Here is a 17,709-nt window from a genome sequence, read left to right on the forward strand (position 1 = left end):
TGAGCTCCTGAAAGGTGAGATATACATTTAATGAAAATATATTTAAAAGGAGTCTCCTTTTCCTTTAAAAGTAACTGATGTTGGCTTTTACAATGAATGGGAGGTTGCAGACCCAAAGAAGGTTAAACCTGGGAACAATCAGAAAAGCAGAAAAAAAAACAAAGATCCTGATTAGGCAGGAAGAAATCACTGCTGAATGCAATACCTTGTGATTAATCCTTGGATATGAGGGATGGTGAGGAAGAGGCCCTATTAACTCAGTATTTTTTTAGTATTTCTGTTCTACAGCAAGAAAAGTCCTATTATTCTCTGGGAGCACAGAGTCTTTTAAACCTACGATTATCTCATGGGCTCAAAGGAGAATATGAAGATATGGACCTGCCTTTACACCAGAGTGGACCACTGGTCTATCCAGCCCCTAGTTTTTAATTTAATTAGCAGCTGCTCTGCCATGCCCTACCTCACACCCAACAGAGTGCCACCACATCTGAGCATCTGAATTGGCTCGCATAAAACACAATGCTGTGATTTAGGGCTAACTGAACAAACCTTGTGTTGACCCCTCCCTTTCTTCTGTGCTTCAATGTCTTCTGTCACTTCTCATTTAACAGCAAATTACAGTTTCCCAGCCAGCTGGAAATGGAAACAACGGTTTTGCCATTAAATCAGACGTGAGAGAGGTAATCAAAGCACAGGATGAGAAAGAACAAACTTAGGAGGACAGGTAGAGGTTGACCCAAGTACCATCAGCAAATCAGGGTATGGAAGAGCCAAGAAACAAATGCTGAAATCTTAAAAGGAAAAGAAAAAAGAAAAACAGGTACCTTTAAGGAATTTTATACTACAATAGAAATACAAATAAAGTGTGTCCATCACAAAGAGTAAGTAAAGGCCATTCAAGAATTATTTCCAGTTTGCTAGAAAAGACGCCACCTTGCCTCTTCTTCTGCTCTCAACATGCAGCTGAAAACTGTGAGGTGCCGGATGGTGATGTGTCTGGGTCTGGCCTTCAGGCAGAAGATCAGACTTGTTCTGCAAGGTCTAAGACTCGGAATTTGTCCAGGTTGTAGAAACACGCCTTCACCACTCGTCCTCCGAAGTATCTTCCATTCAGGTCAACGACCGCTGGAACCCAGGCAAAATATGAACGTTGGCCACATTCCCAGGTAAGAAAATACTGGGGGACAGGAGCCCACTGAGCTAAGGTTTTTAAATCAGGATAAGCAGAATACCCAGGTGGGCCAGAATAGGGTAACAGATGGTTCCTACAGCAACCATGAACTATGACAATATTTATAGGAAGGGTGAAACATGGATCCTCAGCTCCTTCCCTCAATCAACTAAGAAGGTGGGGTGGGGTGGGGATGGGAGGTTACCATCAGGCAAAGCAGCAGTGAGGACAAAGCCTATCAGGGCGAAAGACAGAAACTAGCCACAATTGGTGGGCTTCATATACACAGGCAGTGGGTGTGTCTGTCTCAGCACCCATCTGTGCAGCTGAATCCGGCTTCCACAATTCGCAGGAAGCAGCGTAGCGGTTATTATTTACCTTTAATTGCAGATTCTACTCTTTCAAACTCTAAAAATATCCTCACAGCTTCATCATCAGGAGCGCCAGGAATCTGAATCAAAGGCAGCAATTACAAAGATCAGGGCCTTCGCAGGACAACAGAAACACAGTACAATGAGTCTCTAGAGCAGTGTTTTTCAAACTTGGCAACTTGAAGGTGGGTGGACTTCAACTCCCAGAATTCCCCAGCCAGCCAAAAGTTGCCAGGTTTGAAAAACACTGCTCTAGACTTTTGCAATGACACATTTCCTTTCATGTTGTTGCTCCTGAGTGATTTGGAAACACCTGCTTTGACCTGGTAATTGCCATGTTTCTGAAATCCAATCTGAAAACCCAAACAGCCCTCACTTGAATTCAGTTTCTATTTAGATGCAATGAACTCTGCCCACCTTCTTGGATACAGATGGCCTAAACAATTTCCCAACAGTCGTATCACTTGGCCAAGATTCTGGCCAACTCAGATTGCCTGCTTGATGACTTTTGACCCACTAACATCTGATACATAAAACTGGAGCAATTGTATATAACCTAGTATCAAAATCTGAGCTAAATGCAAGCCAGATGCAGACCAGATGATGCACAGCTAGGTCAGGACCATGTTCACGCAAGGACGAGGTGAGAAATGATCAAGTTGGCAAAAACAGAAAGTGCTGGAAACTCTGTGCTGAACTTGGGTGCCTGATCGAAAGAACTTTCAATCTGGAATAAGTTACTGTATTTTCAAAAGAGATGCTTTGATGTCAGAGCTTAATTCTGTGTATAAAGGCTTTGTGCTTTCTAATGAGGAAATGCTATCAAACAAGAAAAGATCTTCTTTGAGCGGAAGGAAATTGCTTCCCAGATTTTAAAACTGGAGGGAGCAATTTGGGATCTCTCCCAGGTGCCAGGCCAGAATGCTCGATAAGCCCAATATCAGTGTGGCTTGCATGGGGAGTTACATGGTGCTTGGGTTCACTGTACTATGGTTATTTTGACTCTGTTTCTCCTGGCTGATTTGTAGATTATATTGTTTTTCTTATTTGCTGTTAGCCTCCCAGAATCCGTGTGTTAAGAGGGGTGGCCTCATAAATCTTCCAAATAAGCAAATAAATAAATAAAGCAGAATACAGGCGTGCCATCTTGGAGTCTCTTTCTAGAGATTTCCTTTTTCCATTCCATATGCCCAGTTTTTCAGACTTGTAGCCTGTATCCTCCATTAAAGATCTACTTTTAAATATATTTTTGCATTTATGTATTTTAAATCTGCTTTCTTTTTTTCAAAAAAAGGAATAGCTTCTGGGAGAAAAGGATTTTCTCCTTTTTGTGGGAGAAAAGCAAACTTCTGGAAGTCTGCTTCCTGGTCCAATTCAAGGTTATCCCCATTACATGAGCCCGTCCCACCCGATAGTGCAGAGAGGGCATGTTGCGGATCCCATCTGTAAGAGAATTCCCTCTGGCAGGGTCCAGGAGGTGGGCCTTCTCTGAAGTGGCCCCCGCCTTGTGGAACACGCTGCCCCTGGAGGTGAGGTTGGCCCCTTTGCTCCTGGCCTTCCGAAGGAACTTGAAGACCTGGCTCTGCCACCTGGCTTGGGGCGGGGAGTCGTCACATTTGGGGATGGCTACTGCCCTAGAGCGCTCTTCGCATACGAGGTCTGAGTTATCATCTGCCATTTGAATTTCATTTTTATCTATATTGCTCACTTGTAACTGTTTTTTAGATATTGTATTTTTATATATTGTAAATTTGTTGTATATTTATTGTTCTATTGATTATTGCTGTAAACTGCCCAGAGTCCCTCTGGTGGGAGCAGATGGGTGGTGACAAATTTTATTGAATGAATGAATGAATGAATGAATGAATGAATGAATGAATAAAAAAAATATCAGTCAGTACCTCAAAAATCACACACTTCCCAACTTTGCCGTATTTTTCACATTCTTCTTTTGTTTCACCTTCAAGGTCTTCATCAACCTCCCCAGCTCCAACCATATTCTACAACAAAAAATAGACTCAAAGTTTGAAATGCAAATTTGGCTCCTTTGCTCCCAGCCCCCAATAGTTTTTCTTTAAATGGTAAGAGATTTTTCTCACAAATGTTTATTTGCTAAAGATTATTTTATCCCATTGCAATCAGAAAGACTCTTAGCAGCTTACAGAGAATAAACAAATATTTGCCATCAAGGAACATCCCCAGTCACATCCTTTCTACCTTCCTGATCATTTTAATGTCACTTCCTCTAAGCAAGTAATCTAAACTAAAAAGCCAGCCTTAATGCCAACCCAAAACTTAAAAGCATCAATCCATGATGGCTGATGAATCAAAACATGTGAAACTTACCCGCAATAAGACGACTTTGGTTGGGCATTTCAGTATTTCTGTTAAAGGGTTTGAATCTGACTTCTTGGATGCATCTGCTATTCCAAAGAGAAAAAAGTGGTAATGGTTTCATAGTAATGCAATATTATTTAACAATCTCATGCTAGATTATCAAAGGGTGATAATCAGAGGCGATCTCTGATTCCAAAGAAATCTTGAGTACAAAAAAAAAATTTTTTTTTGGACTTTAAAAACTGATCTGTCATGAACATAAAGGAAAAGGCAGTATTTTTAACAATTATGTATTTCAAGGATCTATTTCTCACAAAGGCAACATCCTAAGGACTAGCAGAATTAAATTCTATGAACGTCCTTGTTTGCGAAGCATGGAATTGAGAATGTACAAAACTGTAATACCCCAGCCTTAAGTTAAAAAGGGTTCTTAGATTATTTGTAGTGATGAGGAAATTCTAAAACCAAGTTTGTACAGAACACATATAAACCCCAGTACAACTGAAGTTAAGTACAGAGCCGTTGTTGTTTGTTTTATTAAAAAGTAAAAGCTTACACAAACTTAGTTATATTTAACTGCAATTGCAAAGTTACTTTAACGAACCATTTAACATCTCTTTAACAATGAACTGTCTGTATTTTATCTGAGATTTTCCCTTCCAGGGGGTGAATGTCAACACATAAAAGCACTTAGTGCAGGGCAAAAAATCCATCTTTCTTGTAATCCCCTACGTCCTTTAGAGATGGGAATATATATATATATAGGGCAAAAAATCCATCTTTCTTGTAATCCCCTACGTCCTTTAGAGATGGGAATATATATATATATAGGGCAAAAAATCCATCTTTCTTGTAATCCCCTACGTCCTTTAGAGATGGGAATATATATATATATAGGGCAAAAAATCATCTTTCTTGTAATCCCCTACGTCCTTTAGAGATGGGAATATATATATATATATATATATATATATATATCATATATATATATATATATCAATCACGTAACACATCAGTATGAGATTATATAACCCAATTAGCAGATGATACATTAGTTAGAGCTTAGCAGCACTGAAAAGCCATAATCAGGGATCCTGAAAAGAGGCTTCCTCCTCCCCTGAAAACAGGAACTGCAGAAAGAGATTGTTCATCTGCTCCACAGACATGGGAATCACCCCAAACTCCACTGCTGCCCTTCTCTTGGCAGGCACCAAAGCGTGCCTCTGCCCGACAACTTTCCTTTCCCCCGGCGAGGCTAACGGCATCCTGGTTTGTCAAGCCAAAAGATCCACGGCTTCCAGAGGGGCCGAAGGGATAATCCGAAGACCACGGACAGAACTTCAATTAACACAGCCTGCACACAAGGGCTTTAAGCAGATAAATCTCACTTAAACTCGTTACAGGTGGACACAAAGGGAATTTAAGACGGATTAAAGCAATGGAGCCGCTAATGATTAAATGGCCCAGATCTGTCATCTAATCTGCGTGGCAACTACCTTACAGTGAGGCTTGCAGACCTTGTAGAAAATCACCTTTGGACACCGCCCCCCTTTGCCCTGTAAGGCCTCCCCGACTTACCTTTATCGGCAGCATCGCCAATAATGATCTTTCCACCCCTCTTGCTGGTTTTCTCTACTGACAGGGCGGTGCTCAGCCCCTGCTCGTGCTTCCCCAGTCCCTGGCCCTCTCGGAAGCCGTATTTCTGCATGATCTTGTGCGCCACTGTGCCTCTGGAGACGGAAGGGAGAATGAGCTGGCCATCGGACATGGGAAATCACGGGAGGCGGGCAGGTTAAACGGTTCTCTGAAATATTAAAACCTAAACTGGCACCTGGCATGCCACCACTTGTTTCTAAAGAGGGGGGGAAATAAATTAGCCTGACTGTTGCTTTTCTGAAATACCAAGAATGGGTTAAACTTCGCTCCACGTGGGAAAGCAGACGCGCCTGATCACCCCTAATAAAGGTAACTAAAGAGGAATTTAGGGCACTGAACACATTTGCATAGCGCTTCTCATATTGCATAGTTGACTCTCCAAGCCAGAGTTGGCTATGCAGGTCCTCAATGGCCTCTCCATGGCTGGCTGGGGAATTCTGGGAGTTGAAGTCCACACAGCTTAAAGTTGCTCAGGTTGAGAAACACTGCCTAGACAGACCATTTAATCCTGTATAATTCAGTGCTCTTCCATGCAAAGACACTCCTGGTTCACACAGATCTAGCAGGTAAAGGAAGACAAACTCAAAACCTTGTGTATAAACTGGCTTTCTACACACAGATTTTTTTTTTTTTTGCATTGTGCAAACACAGAAGACGTAGAAGCTAAGCAGGCTTGGACTTGGTTAGGACTGAGATGGGAGACCACTAAGGAATGTCAGGCAGTGCTGTAAACTGGGAAGTTAATTCCATGAAGTTATCAAGGGTCAAGCCCAAGTTGAAAGAGACTTTAAAGAGGGACCTTTGGTTTGGTTTAAAATGCGACATCTCCTCTTTGTTTTGCTGCTAGTTTCGCTGCCCTTCTCCACAACAGCCCAGGTTGCAGCGTCCACCTCTGGGCTCAGCAGCCACTAACTGCCTCCTCCAGAATTAGCTAGGATCTCAAATGAAATGAAAGCAGACGCAAGAAAGGGAGACGTACATGTGGGCTAACTATGCCGGACCACTATACTTGTCACAGCCTGAGAGCAGCACTGGCTACATCAGCAAGCTTAGGGATCTCAGCCCAATCCCTTGCCCAAAACACTGCCTCAGACAGCAGCAGGCCAAACCGTTACTGACAGAAAGCATTTCCAGACTTGTGACTTCACACAACCCGCTTGATGCCAACACACTGTGAGAATCCAAGCGCTCCCAATTCCCTGGCGCTCTTTGTCACCGCCCCCCAGTGGCCTTTGCAGGAAGTGCTACCAGCACTCACCCCATGTTTGCAAGAAAGGAATTGCTGGGCCCTGTTGGGGAACGAGGCCTCTCCGGCTCATCATACATCGGGGGCGGGATGGCAGCCTTGGAAGATGAACCACGAGGCCTTGCCTCCTCTTCGTACGGAAATGTGGAGACAGCTGGAAAAGAAAGCAGGACAATTTACCATCCCGGCAAAAATCAGCAGGCGTGGATTTCTATGCTTTACCTGACCTTGAAAATAGCAGGCGATGTTTTATTTTAAGGCCCTCCTTCAATGCCTTATTAATGAGACAGAATCCCTTTATCTAATTAGTCACAGCATCCCACTTTCTTCTATCTGCCTTATGACTGACATGCTCTTCGTAAGTCGACGAAGCCTCTCTCGAGAGCTGCAAAACCCAAGGCAGCACTTAAAATGTGCTTCTGGGTCCCGCTGCCCGATTCCTCTACGTTCTTCCAATTACCAAATCTGCAGATATCTTTCATGGGCCCTTTTCAGCCTGAGATTATTACTTCCAGAGTATTTCCCAACTAAAAATCCCTTTCAGGCTTTCCTGCAGTCATAAATCTCTGTTTATGAAACACTGTAATTTGCCCCTTCCTATGCTGGATATCAGCAAATCAATCCCCAGCAGACGTGCAAAGCAACGGAGCGCTTTTAGAAATAGATCCCTAAAATCAGAAATGTCAACAGCAGCGGCGTTAACTAATCTAAAGAAAAACGATCTCGGTGCGTACGTTCTTTGTCCTTCTCCACCAGAGAGGTAGGTGGCGCGATGGCAGCTCCTCCCATGCCTGCGTAAGGAAAACAAAAATGAGTCAGCTGTGAAGGCTCTTCCATAAAAAGTGTGTTCATCCTTAAAGTGCCACAATTCCTGGTTGCTTTTTTTGCTGCAAAGTTTGTTGCATTAGGTCTGGTTGGTTAGAGTAAAGAGAGTTTCTTCCGCACACAGGTAGTCCTTGCTTAACAACCATTCATTTAGTGATGGTTCGGACTTACAACAGTGCTTGAAAACCTGATTTAGGACTGGTCCTCACACAACCGTCGATTCGCACTTATGACCGTCACAGCGTCCCATGGTCATGTGATCATCATTTTCAACCTTCCCAGCCAGCTTCTGGCAAGCAAAATCAATGGGGAACCGCGTGATTCGCTTAATGACCACGTGGTTCACTTACTGCTCCTGGCGATTTGTTAAATGACTGCTGCAAAAAAGGTCATAAAATTGGGTCAGATTCGCTTAATGACCGCTTTGCTTAGCAATTGAAATTCTGGTCCCAATTGTGTTCATTAAGCGAGGACTACCTGTATATTCAGATCATTCAGATTAACAGGTCCATGATCAATGCCCAAGCAGGTTCCTAGGATGACCAACCTTCCCCAGTGCTCACCCTGCTTTGAATCATGCCTACTTCTCAAGGCCGCCTCAAATGGACCATCATGCGTTTGGCAGAAAAAGAACAAAATTTTTGGAACAGATTATCCCTGATGCAGAGTGGGGCAGCCAGCCTTCCGGTTCTCCCTCGCACTCATTAGCTGGCGCCCCGCAGCGCTGCTGAAGACAAACCCTTCCATAAAAAAACAGGCACAAGAGCTGCCAGGTCTATGGAAAGGGGGAGACCCCATCTACATCCGCTTGAGACAACACAGGAAGCCTATCTACAGCAGCCAGAAATCAGGAGGAGCCTGGCAGCACGCTCTCTAGCAAATGTTATCAAAAGGCTTCTGCCTTCTGCAACCTACGTTGCAGGTCAAAAAAGCCTTTTAAATAAAGTTTATTTTTTGGAGAAGGCGCTACCAGAACCTTCTGAGTACTTGAGACAAGAGGGTCTGATCCACGCATATGTTTGGTAACGAGGAGAGTCCCTCACTTCGTTTCCGCCTCTCCCTTTCATAATCTTCATCTTCATCCGAATCTGGATCTGGCCGTCTGGAAAATCCACTTGCCTCGTGTCTGTCTTTGCGCCGCCTTGAAATTGAAACAGAAACTAAGATGATAATCCTCCACAAAGGAAATCTAGATAGTAAGAACAAATCCAAACATTGGCTAAATTCTTAGCGAACCCTGTTTTTATTCTTTTCCGTTCCAGAATTCACATTTATACCATTTATTCCAGCGGGTTTCAGATGACTCAAATGGACAACGTAACAATAACCGTATAAACTTTTGCACTAGCCAGTCATAAAAATGAGATGAAACGCAGTTCCAGCCACAAAAACTATTTTATATACCTTTAATTCTTATATCCTTAATTTTGGACTCAGTTTTCTACACATACTACATACAATACCGCTTTGAGACTTCCAGGGGAAGTATGGCAAACTGAAGAGGGCTCTGCAAAAGTGGAGCCGACAACTGCGGCAGAGACCAAAGAACTGGTGGGTGGACCGGTTCTTTGGAACCTCTCCGGATAAAGAGAGGGTGGGAGATTGCCCACATTGGCTCTGGACGGCCGCTCCTCGCAAGAAGACCGCAAGCCAGCAGTTTTCTGCGGGTTTGAGTGCCGGGAGACAACGAGATTAGCCATCTTGCTCGCAACCGAGGCAGAGACTTTTAAAGGACGCTAACTTCACAAACCTCACTTTCTAATCACTTTCAGAAATCGTTAATTTCTAAACTATTAGAGACCTTCAGACTGACTGCTTTGACCCACATTTCTTCAATGCAGGTTTATCATTTTCCATGCACAGAATTACAAAACACAAACCTTTTCATTCTGAAGACACATCCATTTTCATTTGCAACTTTGTCATAATTTTTAATTTTTTTTATCCTGCCTATATTATTTTTATAAATACCTCAAGGTGGGGAACATACCTAATACTCCTTCCTCCTCCTCTTTTCCCCACACAACAACCCTGTGAGGTGAGCTGGGCTGAGAGGGAGGGACTGGCCCAAGGTCTCCCAGCCGGCTTTCGTGTCTAAGGCGGGACTAGAACTCTCAGTCTCCTGGCTTCCAGCCTGGTGCTTTGACCACTAGACCAAACTGGCTCTATGCCATCTCATCTCATCTCATCTGCCATGTCATCTAATCTGCCATCTAATCTAATCTAAATTGATGAAATAAACCTTATTTCTGGAGAAGCACTTCTGTCCTCCAGCCGATCCCCCCAAGTCTCACAAACCTAGAAACCCTCTCCCCTACTTTATTGCATATTGATCTCAAAATGTCCAGGAACATTGATCCAAAAGGTACAAAATCACATGCATTGTTGTCCAACTCCTATAGAAAAATCACACCTGAAAGGCAGTGACACCCCAAGATAAACATACGTACATACATATTTATTTAAAACAACAGCACTATATTGCCCTTCGAATCCAAGCTCTTCCATGGAGGTAAATAACTGGATCACAAACTGGAGGAGATAAGTGAGGGGAGATTACTGTGCCCTGTTTCCCAGCCCCCAAAGTTCCTGCAACTGGTTTGCTTTCTTAGCAAGTAAAGATTCAGGGCAATAAAAACAGCAATTGAAACCCTAACCCTAAATGGATGGCATACGGTCCTGATTACTCACTTCTCTCTTTCTTCAATCTCTTTCTGCCTCTCCAGCTCACGCTGCCTTTGTCGTTCCTCTCGCTGGCGTTTAACTACTTTCTCGTAATCATTCGGGAACATCGGATCATACTCATCGGCTAAAGGAATCAATACATCTCCTGCTGAAAAGCCACTGGGAACAGGGTCCTGGAATAAAACATGGAAAATGCAACAATAAAAACTATCCGATACAGTTCTGATCAAAGAAAGATGCGTCGTGTATTTGCCAGAGTAAGATAGATAGTTTCTCAGCTTCATGGCATTTACCAGTTTTTTTCCTGGATTCTTTTCAAGGTGCTGATTCTGAGTTACAAAATGTGGAAGGTGTAGGCGACTGTCTTTTGCAAAGCACCCTTATGAGCTTTGTGTATGAAGCAGGAGTCTTTGCCCCAGGTGCTGTGCCCTTTGTGCTTTCATTCAGAATCTATGTGCAATTTTTTTTTCACAAGTGTGTTAAGAATGTGGAACCCTTAGTGGTCAGGCCAGACACACCTCCAGACAGTGTTCAAATCTTGCAAGCATTAGGATCCTTAAAACCTAAATTGCAGAATAGTATTTCCTTTTTGGTGGCTGCATGCGAGTTCTTGTTTTCTCTTTTAACTGTTGAAATAATGTTATTTATTTATTTTCTATCCTGCCTTTGTTTTTTTAATAAATAACTCAAGGTGGCTTACTACTCCTTCCTCCTCCTATTTTCCCCACAACAACAACCCTGTGAGGCGGGTTGGGCTGAGAGAGAGGGACTGGCCCAAGGTCACCCAGCTGGCTTTCATGCCTAAGGCGGGACTAGAACTCCCAGTCTCCTGGTTTCTAGCCCATTGCCTTAACCACTGGACCAAACTGGCTGGCAGAATGTTAATGTTGCTGTCCCCCAGCTTGCCTGTTTTGTGGAAACCAATGCAGACATTTCACAAAAAATGCCAACTAGCAAATATCCTCAGATATTAACAATGGAATCAACACATTCTCTCTTAAAATACTGTTCTAGTGCAGTTACCTTTGCTATGAGGAACAATTTCAGAAGGAGTCGTGAAAGAGTGCTGTTTCCTATCTTTACCCTGAGATTAAGATCCGGACTCTGGGTATCCGGTTGAGCCCATATCATGATTACGTTATTTGCTGTGCTGTTTGGTTTTTTATCTTGGCTGCTGTAGGTTTTATTCACCGATTTGTAGTGTTTGTGTTTTGTTTTTAATCGTGAGCTACCCAGAATCACGTATTTGAGATGGGCCGCATGAGTTGAATAAGTAAGCAAGCAAGTATCCGTTTTACAATTCCTTGTGTATCAACCTCCTAAGTGTCCCGACACACTCACACAGCTCACCATCATTTCAAAGCACAATGCCGTATCAAACGATGTACACACTTAATACTCAAAAGGCAATAAAAATAGGTCAATAGATGCAGAAAGAAAAGCCAGTTGGAGTGCAAATGCAAAATTATACCCAGAAGGTCAGCTGCACCTCATGGACCAAGGAGCTCTAAAGGCGTATAGTCAACAGACACTGGAAAGGTTATCTGTCTCTTCAATCTAGCTGGGCCTGATGAGAGGCGTTTTGCTACAGAGGGAGGCTGCCTGCGGAGCGTGATGGCTTCTCGCTCTGGATACTGCCGGTCCATTTTAGAAGCCCAGTCTTACCTTCAAGCCAGCAGCCACATGGGGTGGGGTGTCTACGATCTGGCGCTCATCAGAAGCATTGCCTCGTTTCAGGTCAATCACAGGAGCAAGGACTGTGCTTTGTTTTGTCCTCTGACTCTAAAATAAAACGCCCCAAGATTAAAACATACATTTCGCCCAGCTTCAAGAATTCTGTTCCATGCGCTGTTCCATCTGTGTTTCGCTCCTCTCATCACCACCTGGGATTATACAGGGCAGCATTTTAGAAGACCTCTCACACAGCTGGAATGCTTCAACTACAATTCCTATCATTCCCACTCAGCAGACATTGGAGATGGGAAGCGGAGTCCAAAGGCTCTGCTGTGTCAAGAGGACAATGCATGCTTTTAAGCAAATGTCCTCAGAAAAAAGGCAATTTGATTAAAACATGTATATATAGTCTATTCTATACACTCATAAAGCTACCTAAATAAAGGCTTTATTGCAAAAGGCTTATCAATATATTTTAGTCTAAAGATATTTCATTATAATAAAGATTGCATGTGCGTTTCAATATGACAAGTTAACCACCTAACTATCTGATCCAACTAATTGTTTACCCTTAGGTAAGTGAAATCTTGTTTCAGCTACTATACAGCATGTCCTGTTTAGATGAATGAATGAATACAATTAGACCTAACAGCTGTACATTTTAAAAAATGCTCTCGCAAACTTCTATAAAAATTGGAATATATTGGAATTCCTGGGGAAAACTACTCCAATGGAGGATTTTAAATTGTTTTTCTTGTTCCATTATTTTTTCATTAAAAAACCCCCAATCCCAGAATTGCTTACACGGGTGGAAAAATCACTGAAAATATATGTTTAACGTTCTATATGATGTGGATGCTGCAAGATGACCTTGTACTTCTCAGGATTGACTTTCACATAACGGAAGTTAAATGAAGCTGATGAAATCTGCAAATTGCAGTACATAGTTCTCCCCCAAGATGTTACAATATAATTCACAGGCTCTGGAGAAGCAAAGACTGATGCAAGAGATTCCTTTCCACTTCGAATGCTGAGAACAAAAAGGGAACTCTCTAGCTTCTGGAGCTCTGTAAGTGTGTATTTTGAAAAATCCAGTGCTCAATCCTAGTGCTCTGAACCAGCAGATAGGCATGCAGGCACACCTCATTTTATTGTGCTTTGCTTTATTGCGTTTCACTGACACTGTGTTGTTTTTTTTTACGAACTGAAGGTTTGTGGCAACCCTGTGTTGAGCAAATCTACCAGTGCCATTTGTCCAACAGCATTTGCTCACTTCGTGTCTCTGTGTCACATTTTGGTAATTCTTGCAGTATTTCAAACCTTTTCGTTATGATGATTCATCTGATTCATTCATGATGATTAGCATTTTTCAGCAATAAAGTATTTTTTAATTCATGCAATCAAACTCGCTGGAAAAGGCAGTTATGCTCAGAACGGTCAGCAGTAAAAGGAAACGGGGCCGCCAAAAAACACGGTGGTTAGACCCCATCAAAGCTGACACCAGCCAGAGCATGAAACAACTAAAAGAAGCTGTACAAGATTGGAAAATGTGGAGAGCTGGTCCCTAGAAACGCCAAGAATCAGGCACAACTGAACGGATAGCATCATCATCATAATCATTTTTTAATTAAGGTATGTACATTGTTTTTTTTAGACATAATGCTACTGAGCACTTAATAGACTACAGTATAGCATAAACATAACTTTTATTTGCACTGGGAAACCCAAAAATGTGTGTGACTTGCTTTATCGCGATATTTGCTTTATTGTGGTGGTCTGGAACTGAACCCACAATATCTCTGAGGAATGCCTGTACTTTTTCAACAGATGCAAGACAGAAGAAGATGCACTTTTACAATTAAAGAGTTAAAACTGTTGCAGAATGGCTTCATATTGAAGCTTGGACCTTAGGAGCAACGATGGTTGTTTTAAACATGCAAATAATGAACAAGCCCATGTGAATACAGCCAGAACTTAAAGGCATTCCAGAAATCCTGGAAAGTTTATTTTTTATTGATTAGGGTCAAGGATTGGAGGTAAGATCTATGAGAAGCATTACTTGTTAACTTACTTGCTAAATTAAGCATTATATTTAGCAGTGGTGCTCTCTGGACAGCCAACGATTTTTTTTTAAAGCATTTTCCTCCAGATTTTTACTGTACCTTTGCTTGAGTTAGGGCGGCTTTCTTCACTTGCAGCTGCGACTGCAGAAGTTTGAAATTCTTGGACCAGCCTTCTGTTTTGGAATCACTGGTTTCTACTCCCAGATCATCATAGAGGGACATTTTTTTTCCTGGTCCAAAACAAGGAAGCAGAAAAAAATAAACATGTTTGTTTTCTATAGGACATTCTTTTTTTTTTTATCAAATGTATTTATTTAAATATTTTATCTTAACAAGTTTTACAGAAAAGAAATAGAAAAGGAAAGGAACCACATGAAAAACTACAAAAACAAAAGACAGAAAAGGGAAAACAATTTGTCTATACATCACCAATTAACCAAGCGCCAAGCAAATTTCTAAATCTACCTCAGAACATTATAAAACATCATAAAATCTATGCCATAGAAACACAGTTATTTTCTGATTAGCGGAACATCACTTTACAATAGTTAGTACTAAGCCCTATTCTTACATTACCTAACCATACTAAAACCATCCATACCATGTAGAACACCTTGGAAGAAATGAGATTTATATATTTCTTTATTTATATATAATTAAAAACATCCAAAATTGTAACGGGTTAGATAGATTCAGGGCAAAAAGACAAAAGGACATTCCCCGCCCCCGCACGCAGCATTGATACAAAAACACAATACAATACACAAAGGCTATCTTTCCTCTCCTCTCCTTGCCCCTGAATCGATCCAAAGCAGTTATAATTTTGGAGGTGTTTAATGAATTCCTTCCTGTATGATATATGTAAGCCCCTAGCTCAGGCCACTTTAAAAGGGTCTCGCTGTAATCCAGTGTCTCAACCTTGGGAGGTTTAAGATTTGTGGACTTCAACTCAAAGCATGCTGGCTGGGGAATTCTGGGAGTTGAAGTCCACACACCTTAAACCCGCCAAGGTTGAGAGACACTGCTGTAATTGATGGATCAAAGCAAGATTTTGGGGTCTCCTCTTCAAAGTCCCTCCTGAAGCCCAAAATTTAAAATTAAATTATTGGCGGTGCACATGGTTCGGCCAAAGGGTTAGGTGATCATCTGCTCATTGGGACAGGAGGAGGGAAAGGGCTGCTGCTCTGAATCTCCTTCTGGGGGGCTCTTTTATGTGGCCATCGAGACCAGGAAACATACATACATACGTTTACCAAAAATAAAAATAAAGGGAGTGGAAACCTGGAATCTTTTTCTTTTTCAGCCCAATTTCCTAAAGGTCATGCCCTGCGAGTCAGGGGTCCCGCACCCCCGCAGTCACAGACTTAGGATGGAAGGACTGGGGGCGCTGTCAGAGACTGCCCTCTGCACATGCTCAGGAACCCGCTTGATCGCCCGGGCAGGCGAGAGTGAGGAACAAAAACGTGTCTTGGTTCTGAGGAGGAGGGATTCCTGCCACGAGGGGCTGCAACAGACCCCCGAATAATCCTTCCCGCAAAACGAGTCCCTCGGCTCTTCTTTTCATCATTCAGATCTTTGAGGGCGACCATCCTAATAGCAGGACTCGCGCGGGCTCAGTTAAAAAGCCCTCCAGCCCTCCATCACTTTCCCCCAGCAGAGGCGGCTTTCTCCTTACCCTTCCGCCGAGGCCGCAAGCCGGGGCCCCGCGTAGGACCCGGGGCGGGAAAGAGCGCCTCTTCGTCGGCCAAGCGAAGCTCCCGCGTCACGGACGACGCGAACCAATCAGGCTCCTCCTCCTCCTCTGCGCGCGCGCCGGAAGCAGCTTCGTTTCTCGTCGCCGCCGCCAGAGGCCGCCTCTGCGCAAACTCCGTAGTGGCCGCGGGGGTGGAGCCAGGTTTCGCCCTCCGCTTTGGGGCAGAGCTACGCCAACTCCGTCGGCAGCAACGATGCGTAAACGGCGGAGAAAGACATTTCGCTACGCTCTCATCGCCAAGTCCCGAGAAGGTCGCATGCGAGAGAACGCCTTTACGGCCCGATCGGTGTTGCGCAAACAGCGTAGGCGAAAAAATATCGGAAAAGGAAGTGCTCTGCTTTTTGTGTTCGTGCGACACACTTAAAAACAGTTAATAACCCTGTGATTGTATCTGCATCACGTGCAAAGGTTTTTTTTTATGACTTGTTTTGTACCAGCCTAGTACAAAACCATTGTAAACCATTGAGAAACTAGGTTGATTCTGTAACTAGGTTCACAATGGTGTAACAGCGAAGTTATTGTTTGCATTTTAACCATTAGCTTTTATTTTACTGCTATCCTCACTCTGCACCCACCTGCCAGTTTCCTAAGATGATTTTAAAAAACAACCATGAAAAGCAAAGTTCCCTATCATGGAATGCATGATAAACAACTGCATTCATAGAAACCTAGAGTTGGAAGGGACCTCAGCGGTCATCAAGCCCAACCCCCCTGTACACTGCAGGATCTACTATACTGCCTTTCTCAACATTTTGACCCTGGAGGAACCCTTGAAATATTTTTCAAGCCTCAGGAAGCCCCTGCACATTCAGGCTTAAATACAGGCCAGAAGTTACAAAATTATTGTATTTGTATATGCAGTAGGCCTGCATATATGCATGAACAGCCTTCTTAAACTGACAGTAAAGAATGAAACTTACCTCAAAGTGAAATAGACTGCATTTGAAATAGTATTTTAAATACACTGTAATCTCCCAGGAACCCCTAATGACCTCTCACGGAGCCCTCGGGCTTTTATACTCTAAATAGTTTTGTTTAAAACAAAACACCTCCCCAACCTATAAGGGGAGACATAAAAACTCCAAGTGTTGCAGAGTGCAGTACTTTTTGGGAGATCATTTTGAGCCCGAAACAATCAAACTTTGAGTATAAAAAGAACCCCTGACCCATAGACAGTGACTATACAGGGCTCTACCTTGTTCAAACGCTCACAAAGCTGAATTTGGTAATTTTAAATGGGTCTACTAGTGATGTTTACCCAGCTGAGTATACCCATTGGGCTGGCACCAAGCCTTCCCTGTTAGGGATGCTGGGATCTGAGTTTAATCCCCTATCTATGTAAGTTTGTAATTGTTGGTTGATCTGAAAGTGATCATTTCCCCATTAGGCTCTGCCTAAAAATTTCTGAGATTGTTTCTACTGTTACTTGGAATTTTTAGCTTCATTAGTAGCTTTTTAATAAAGGTGATATTAGCATTTAAGGATGGCATCCATGCCTTATTTTCAAGCTCAAGAAACCATGTTTTCCTTTTACCCCAAACCCTTTCTTTTATGTGCAGCAACTAAACAAGAGAAAGCATATTCCGAAAGTCCTTGAATACACTTGCAAGTTTTATGATGATACAAACCAGGCTGGGAAATGGAATGACGTAACCCATAAATTTGCCACTTGTGGAAAGTTACCTAGAAGCAGTGTTTTCTATTGTTCAATTCTCATGAGATCAATGTCTTTTATTGTTTGATTACTTGTTTTATGATGTATCTATCACATATACCAAATGTATGTTTTGTCTCTGTACCCTATAAAAGGACTTGACACCCCTCCCTTAATAAATGCTTTTGCCTGAATCGCTGTGTGATTCGTGTTTTCAGGTAGGCAAAAAGCCACTTTACAAATGTAGTCTCTCCCCCAAATTCAGGGACCAGGT

General features: G+C 42.7%; 1 protein-coding gene across 2 annotated transcripts; it reads right to left on the minus strand.

The window, feature by feature from the left end:
- Window positions 1-821: 821 nt before the first annotated feature.
- Window positions 822-15,825, minus strand: RBM17 (RNA binding motif protein 17). 2 transcript variants are annotated; one of them, XM_063308454.1, is made up of 12 exons: window positions 15,704-15,825; window positions 14,128-14,258; window positions 11,957-12,073; window positions 10,298-10,464; window positions 8,650-8,747; window positions 7,516-7,572; window positions 6,794-6,935; window positions 5,458-5,609; window positions 3,889-3,962; window positions 3,444-3,542; window positions 1,550-1,622; window positions 822-1,125 (listed from the first exon to the last, which is right to left on the minus strand). In XM_063308454.1, exons 2-12 carry the CDS (start codon window positions 14,248-14,250, stop codon window positions 1,022-1,024), a joined length of 1,206 nt encoding a protein of 401 aa, XP_063164524.1. In that variant the 5' UTR covers window positions 14,251-14,258; window positions 15,704-15,825; the 3' UTR covers window positions 822-1,021. The 2 variants fall into 2 exon arrangements, with proteins under 2 accessions (XP_063164524.1, XP_063164523.1); XM_063308453.1 differs by having other exon boundaries at window positions 3,889-3,965.
- Between the last annotated feature and the right edge of the window lie 1,884 nt (window positions 15,826-17,709).

Source organism: Candoia aspera, chromosome 7 (assembly GCF_035149785.1).
Source record: "Candoia aspera isolate rCanAsp1 chromosome 7, rCanAsp1.hap2, whole genome shotgun sequence".
In the NCBI taxonomy this organism is placed as follows: Eukaryota; Metazoa; Chordata; class Lepidosauria; order Squamata; family Boidae; genus Candoia; species Candoia aspera.

What these genes read in the sequence shown, in the direction of transcription:
- RBM17 (XM_063308453.1), bottom strand. Translation starts at nt 14,250, where the DNA reads ATGTCCCTCTATGATGATCTGGGAGTAGAAACCAGTGATTCCAAAACA. An exon ending in GGTGGAGAAGGACAAAGAAC is followed by an intron (nt 6,936 to 7,515) that starts GTACGCACCGAG and finishes TTTCTTTTCCAG; the next exon opens with CTGTCTCCACATTTCCGTAC. An exon ending in GGAAGTGTGTGATTTTTGAG is followed by an intron (nt 1,623 to 3,443) that starts GTACTGACTGAT and finishes CCTTTGATTCAG; the next exon opens with ATTCCTGGCGCTCCTGATGA.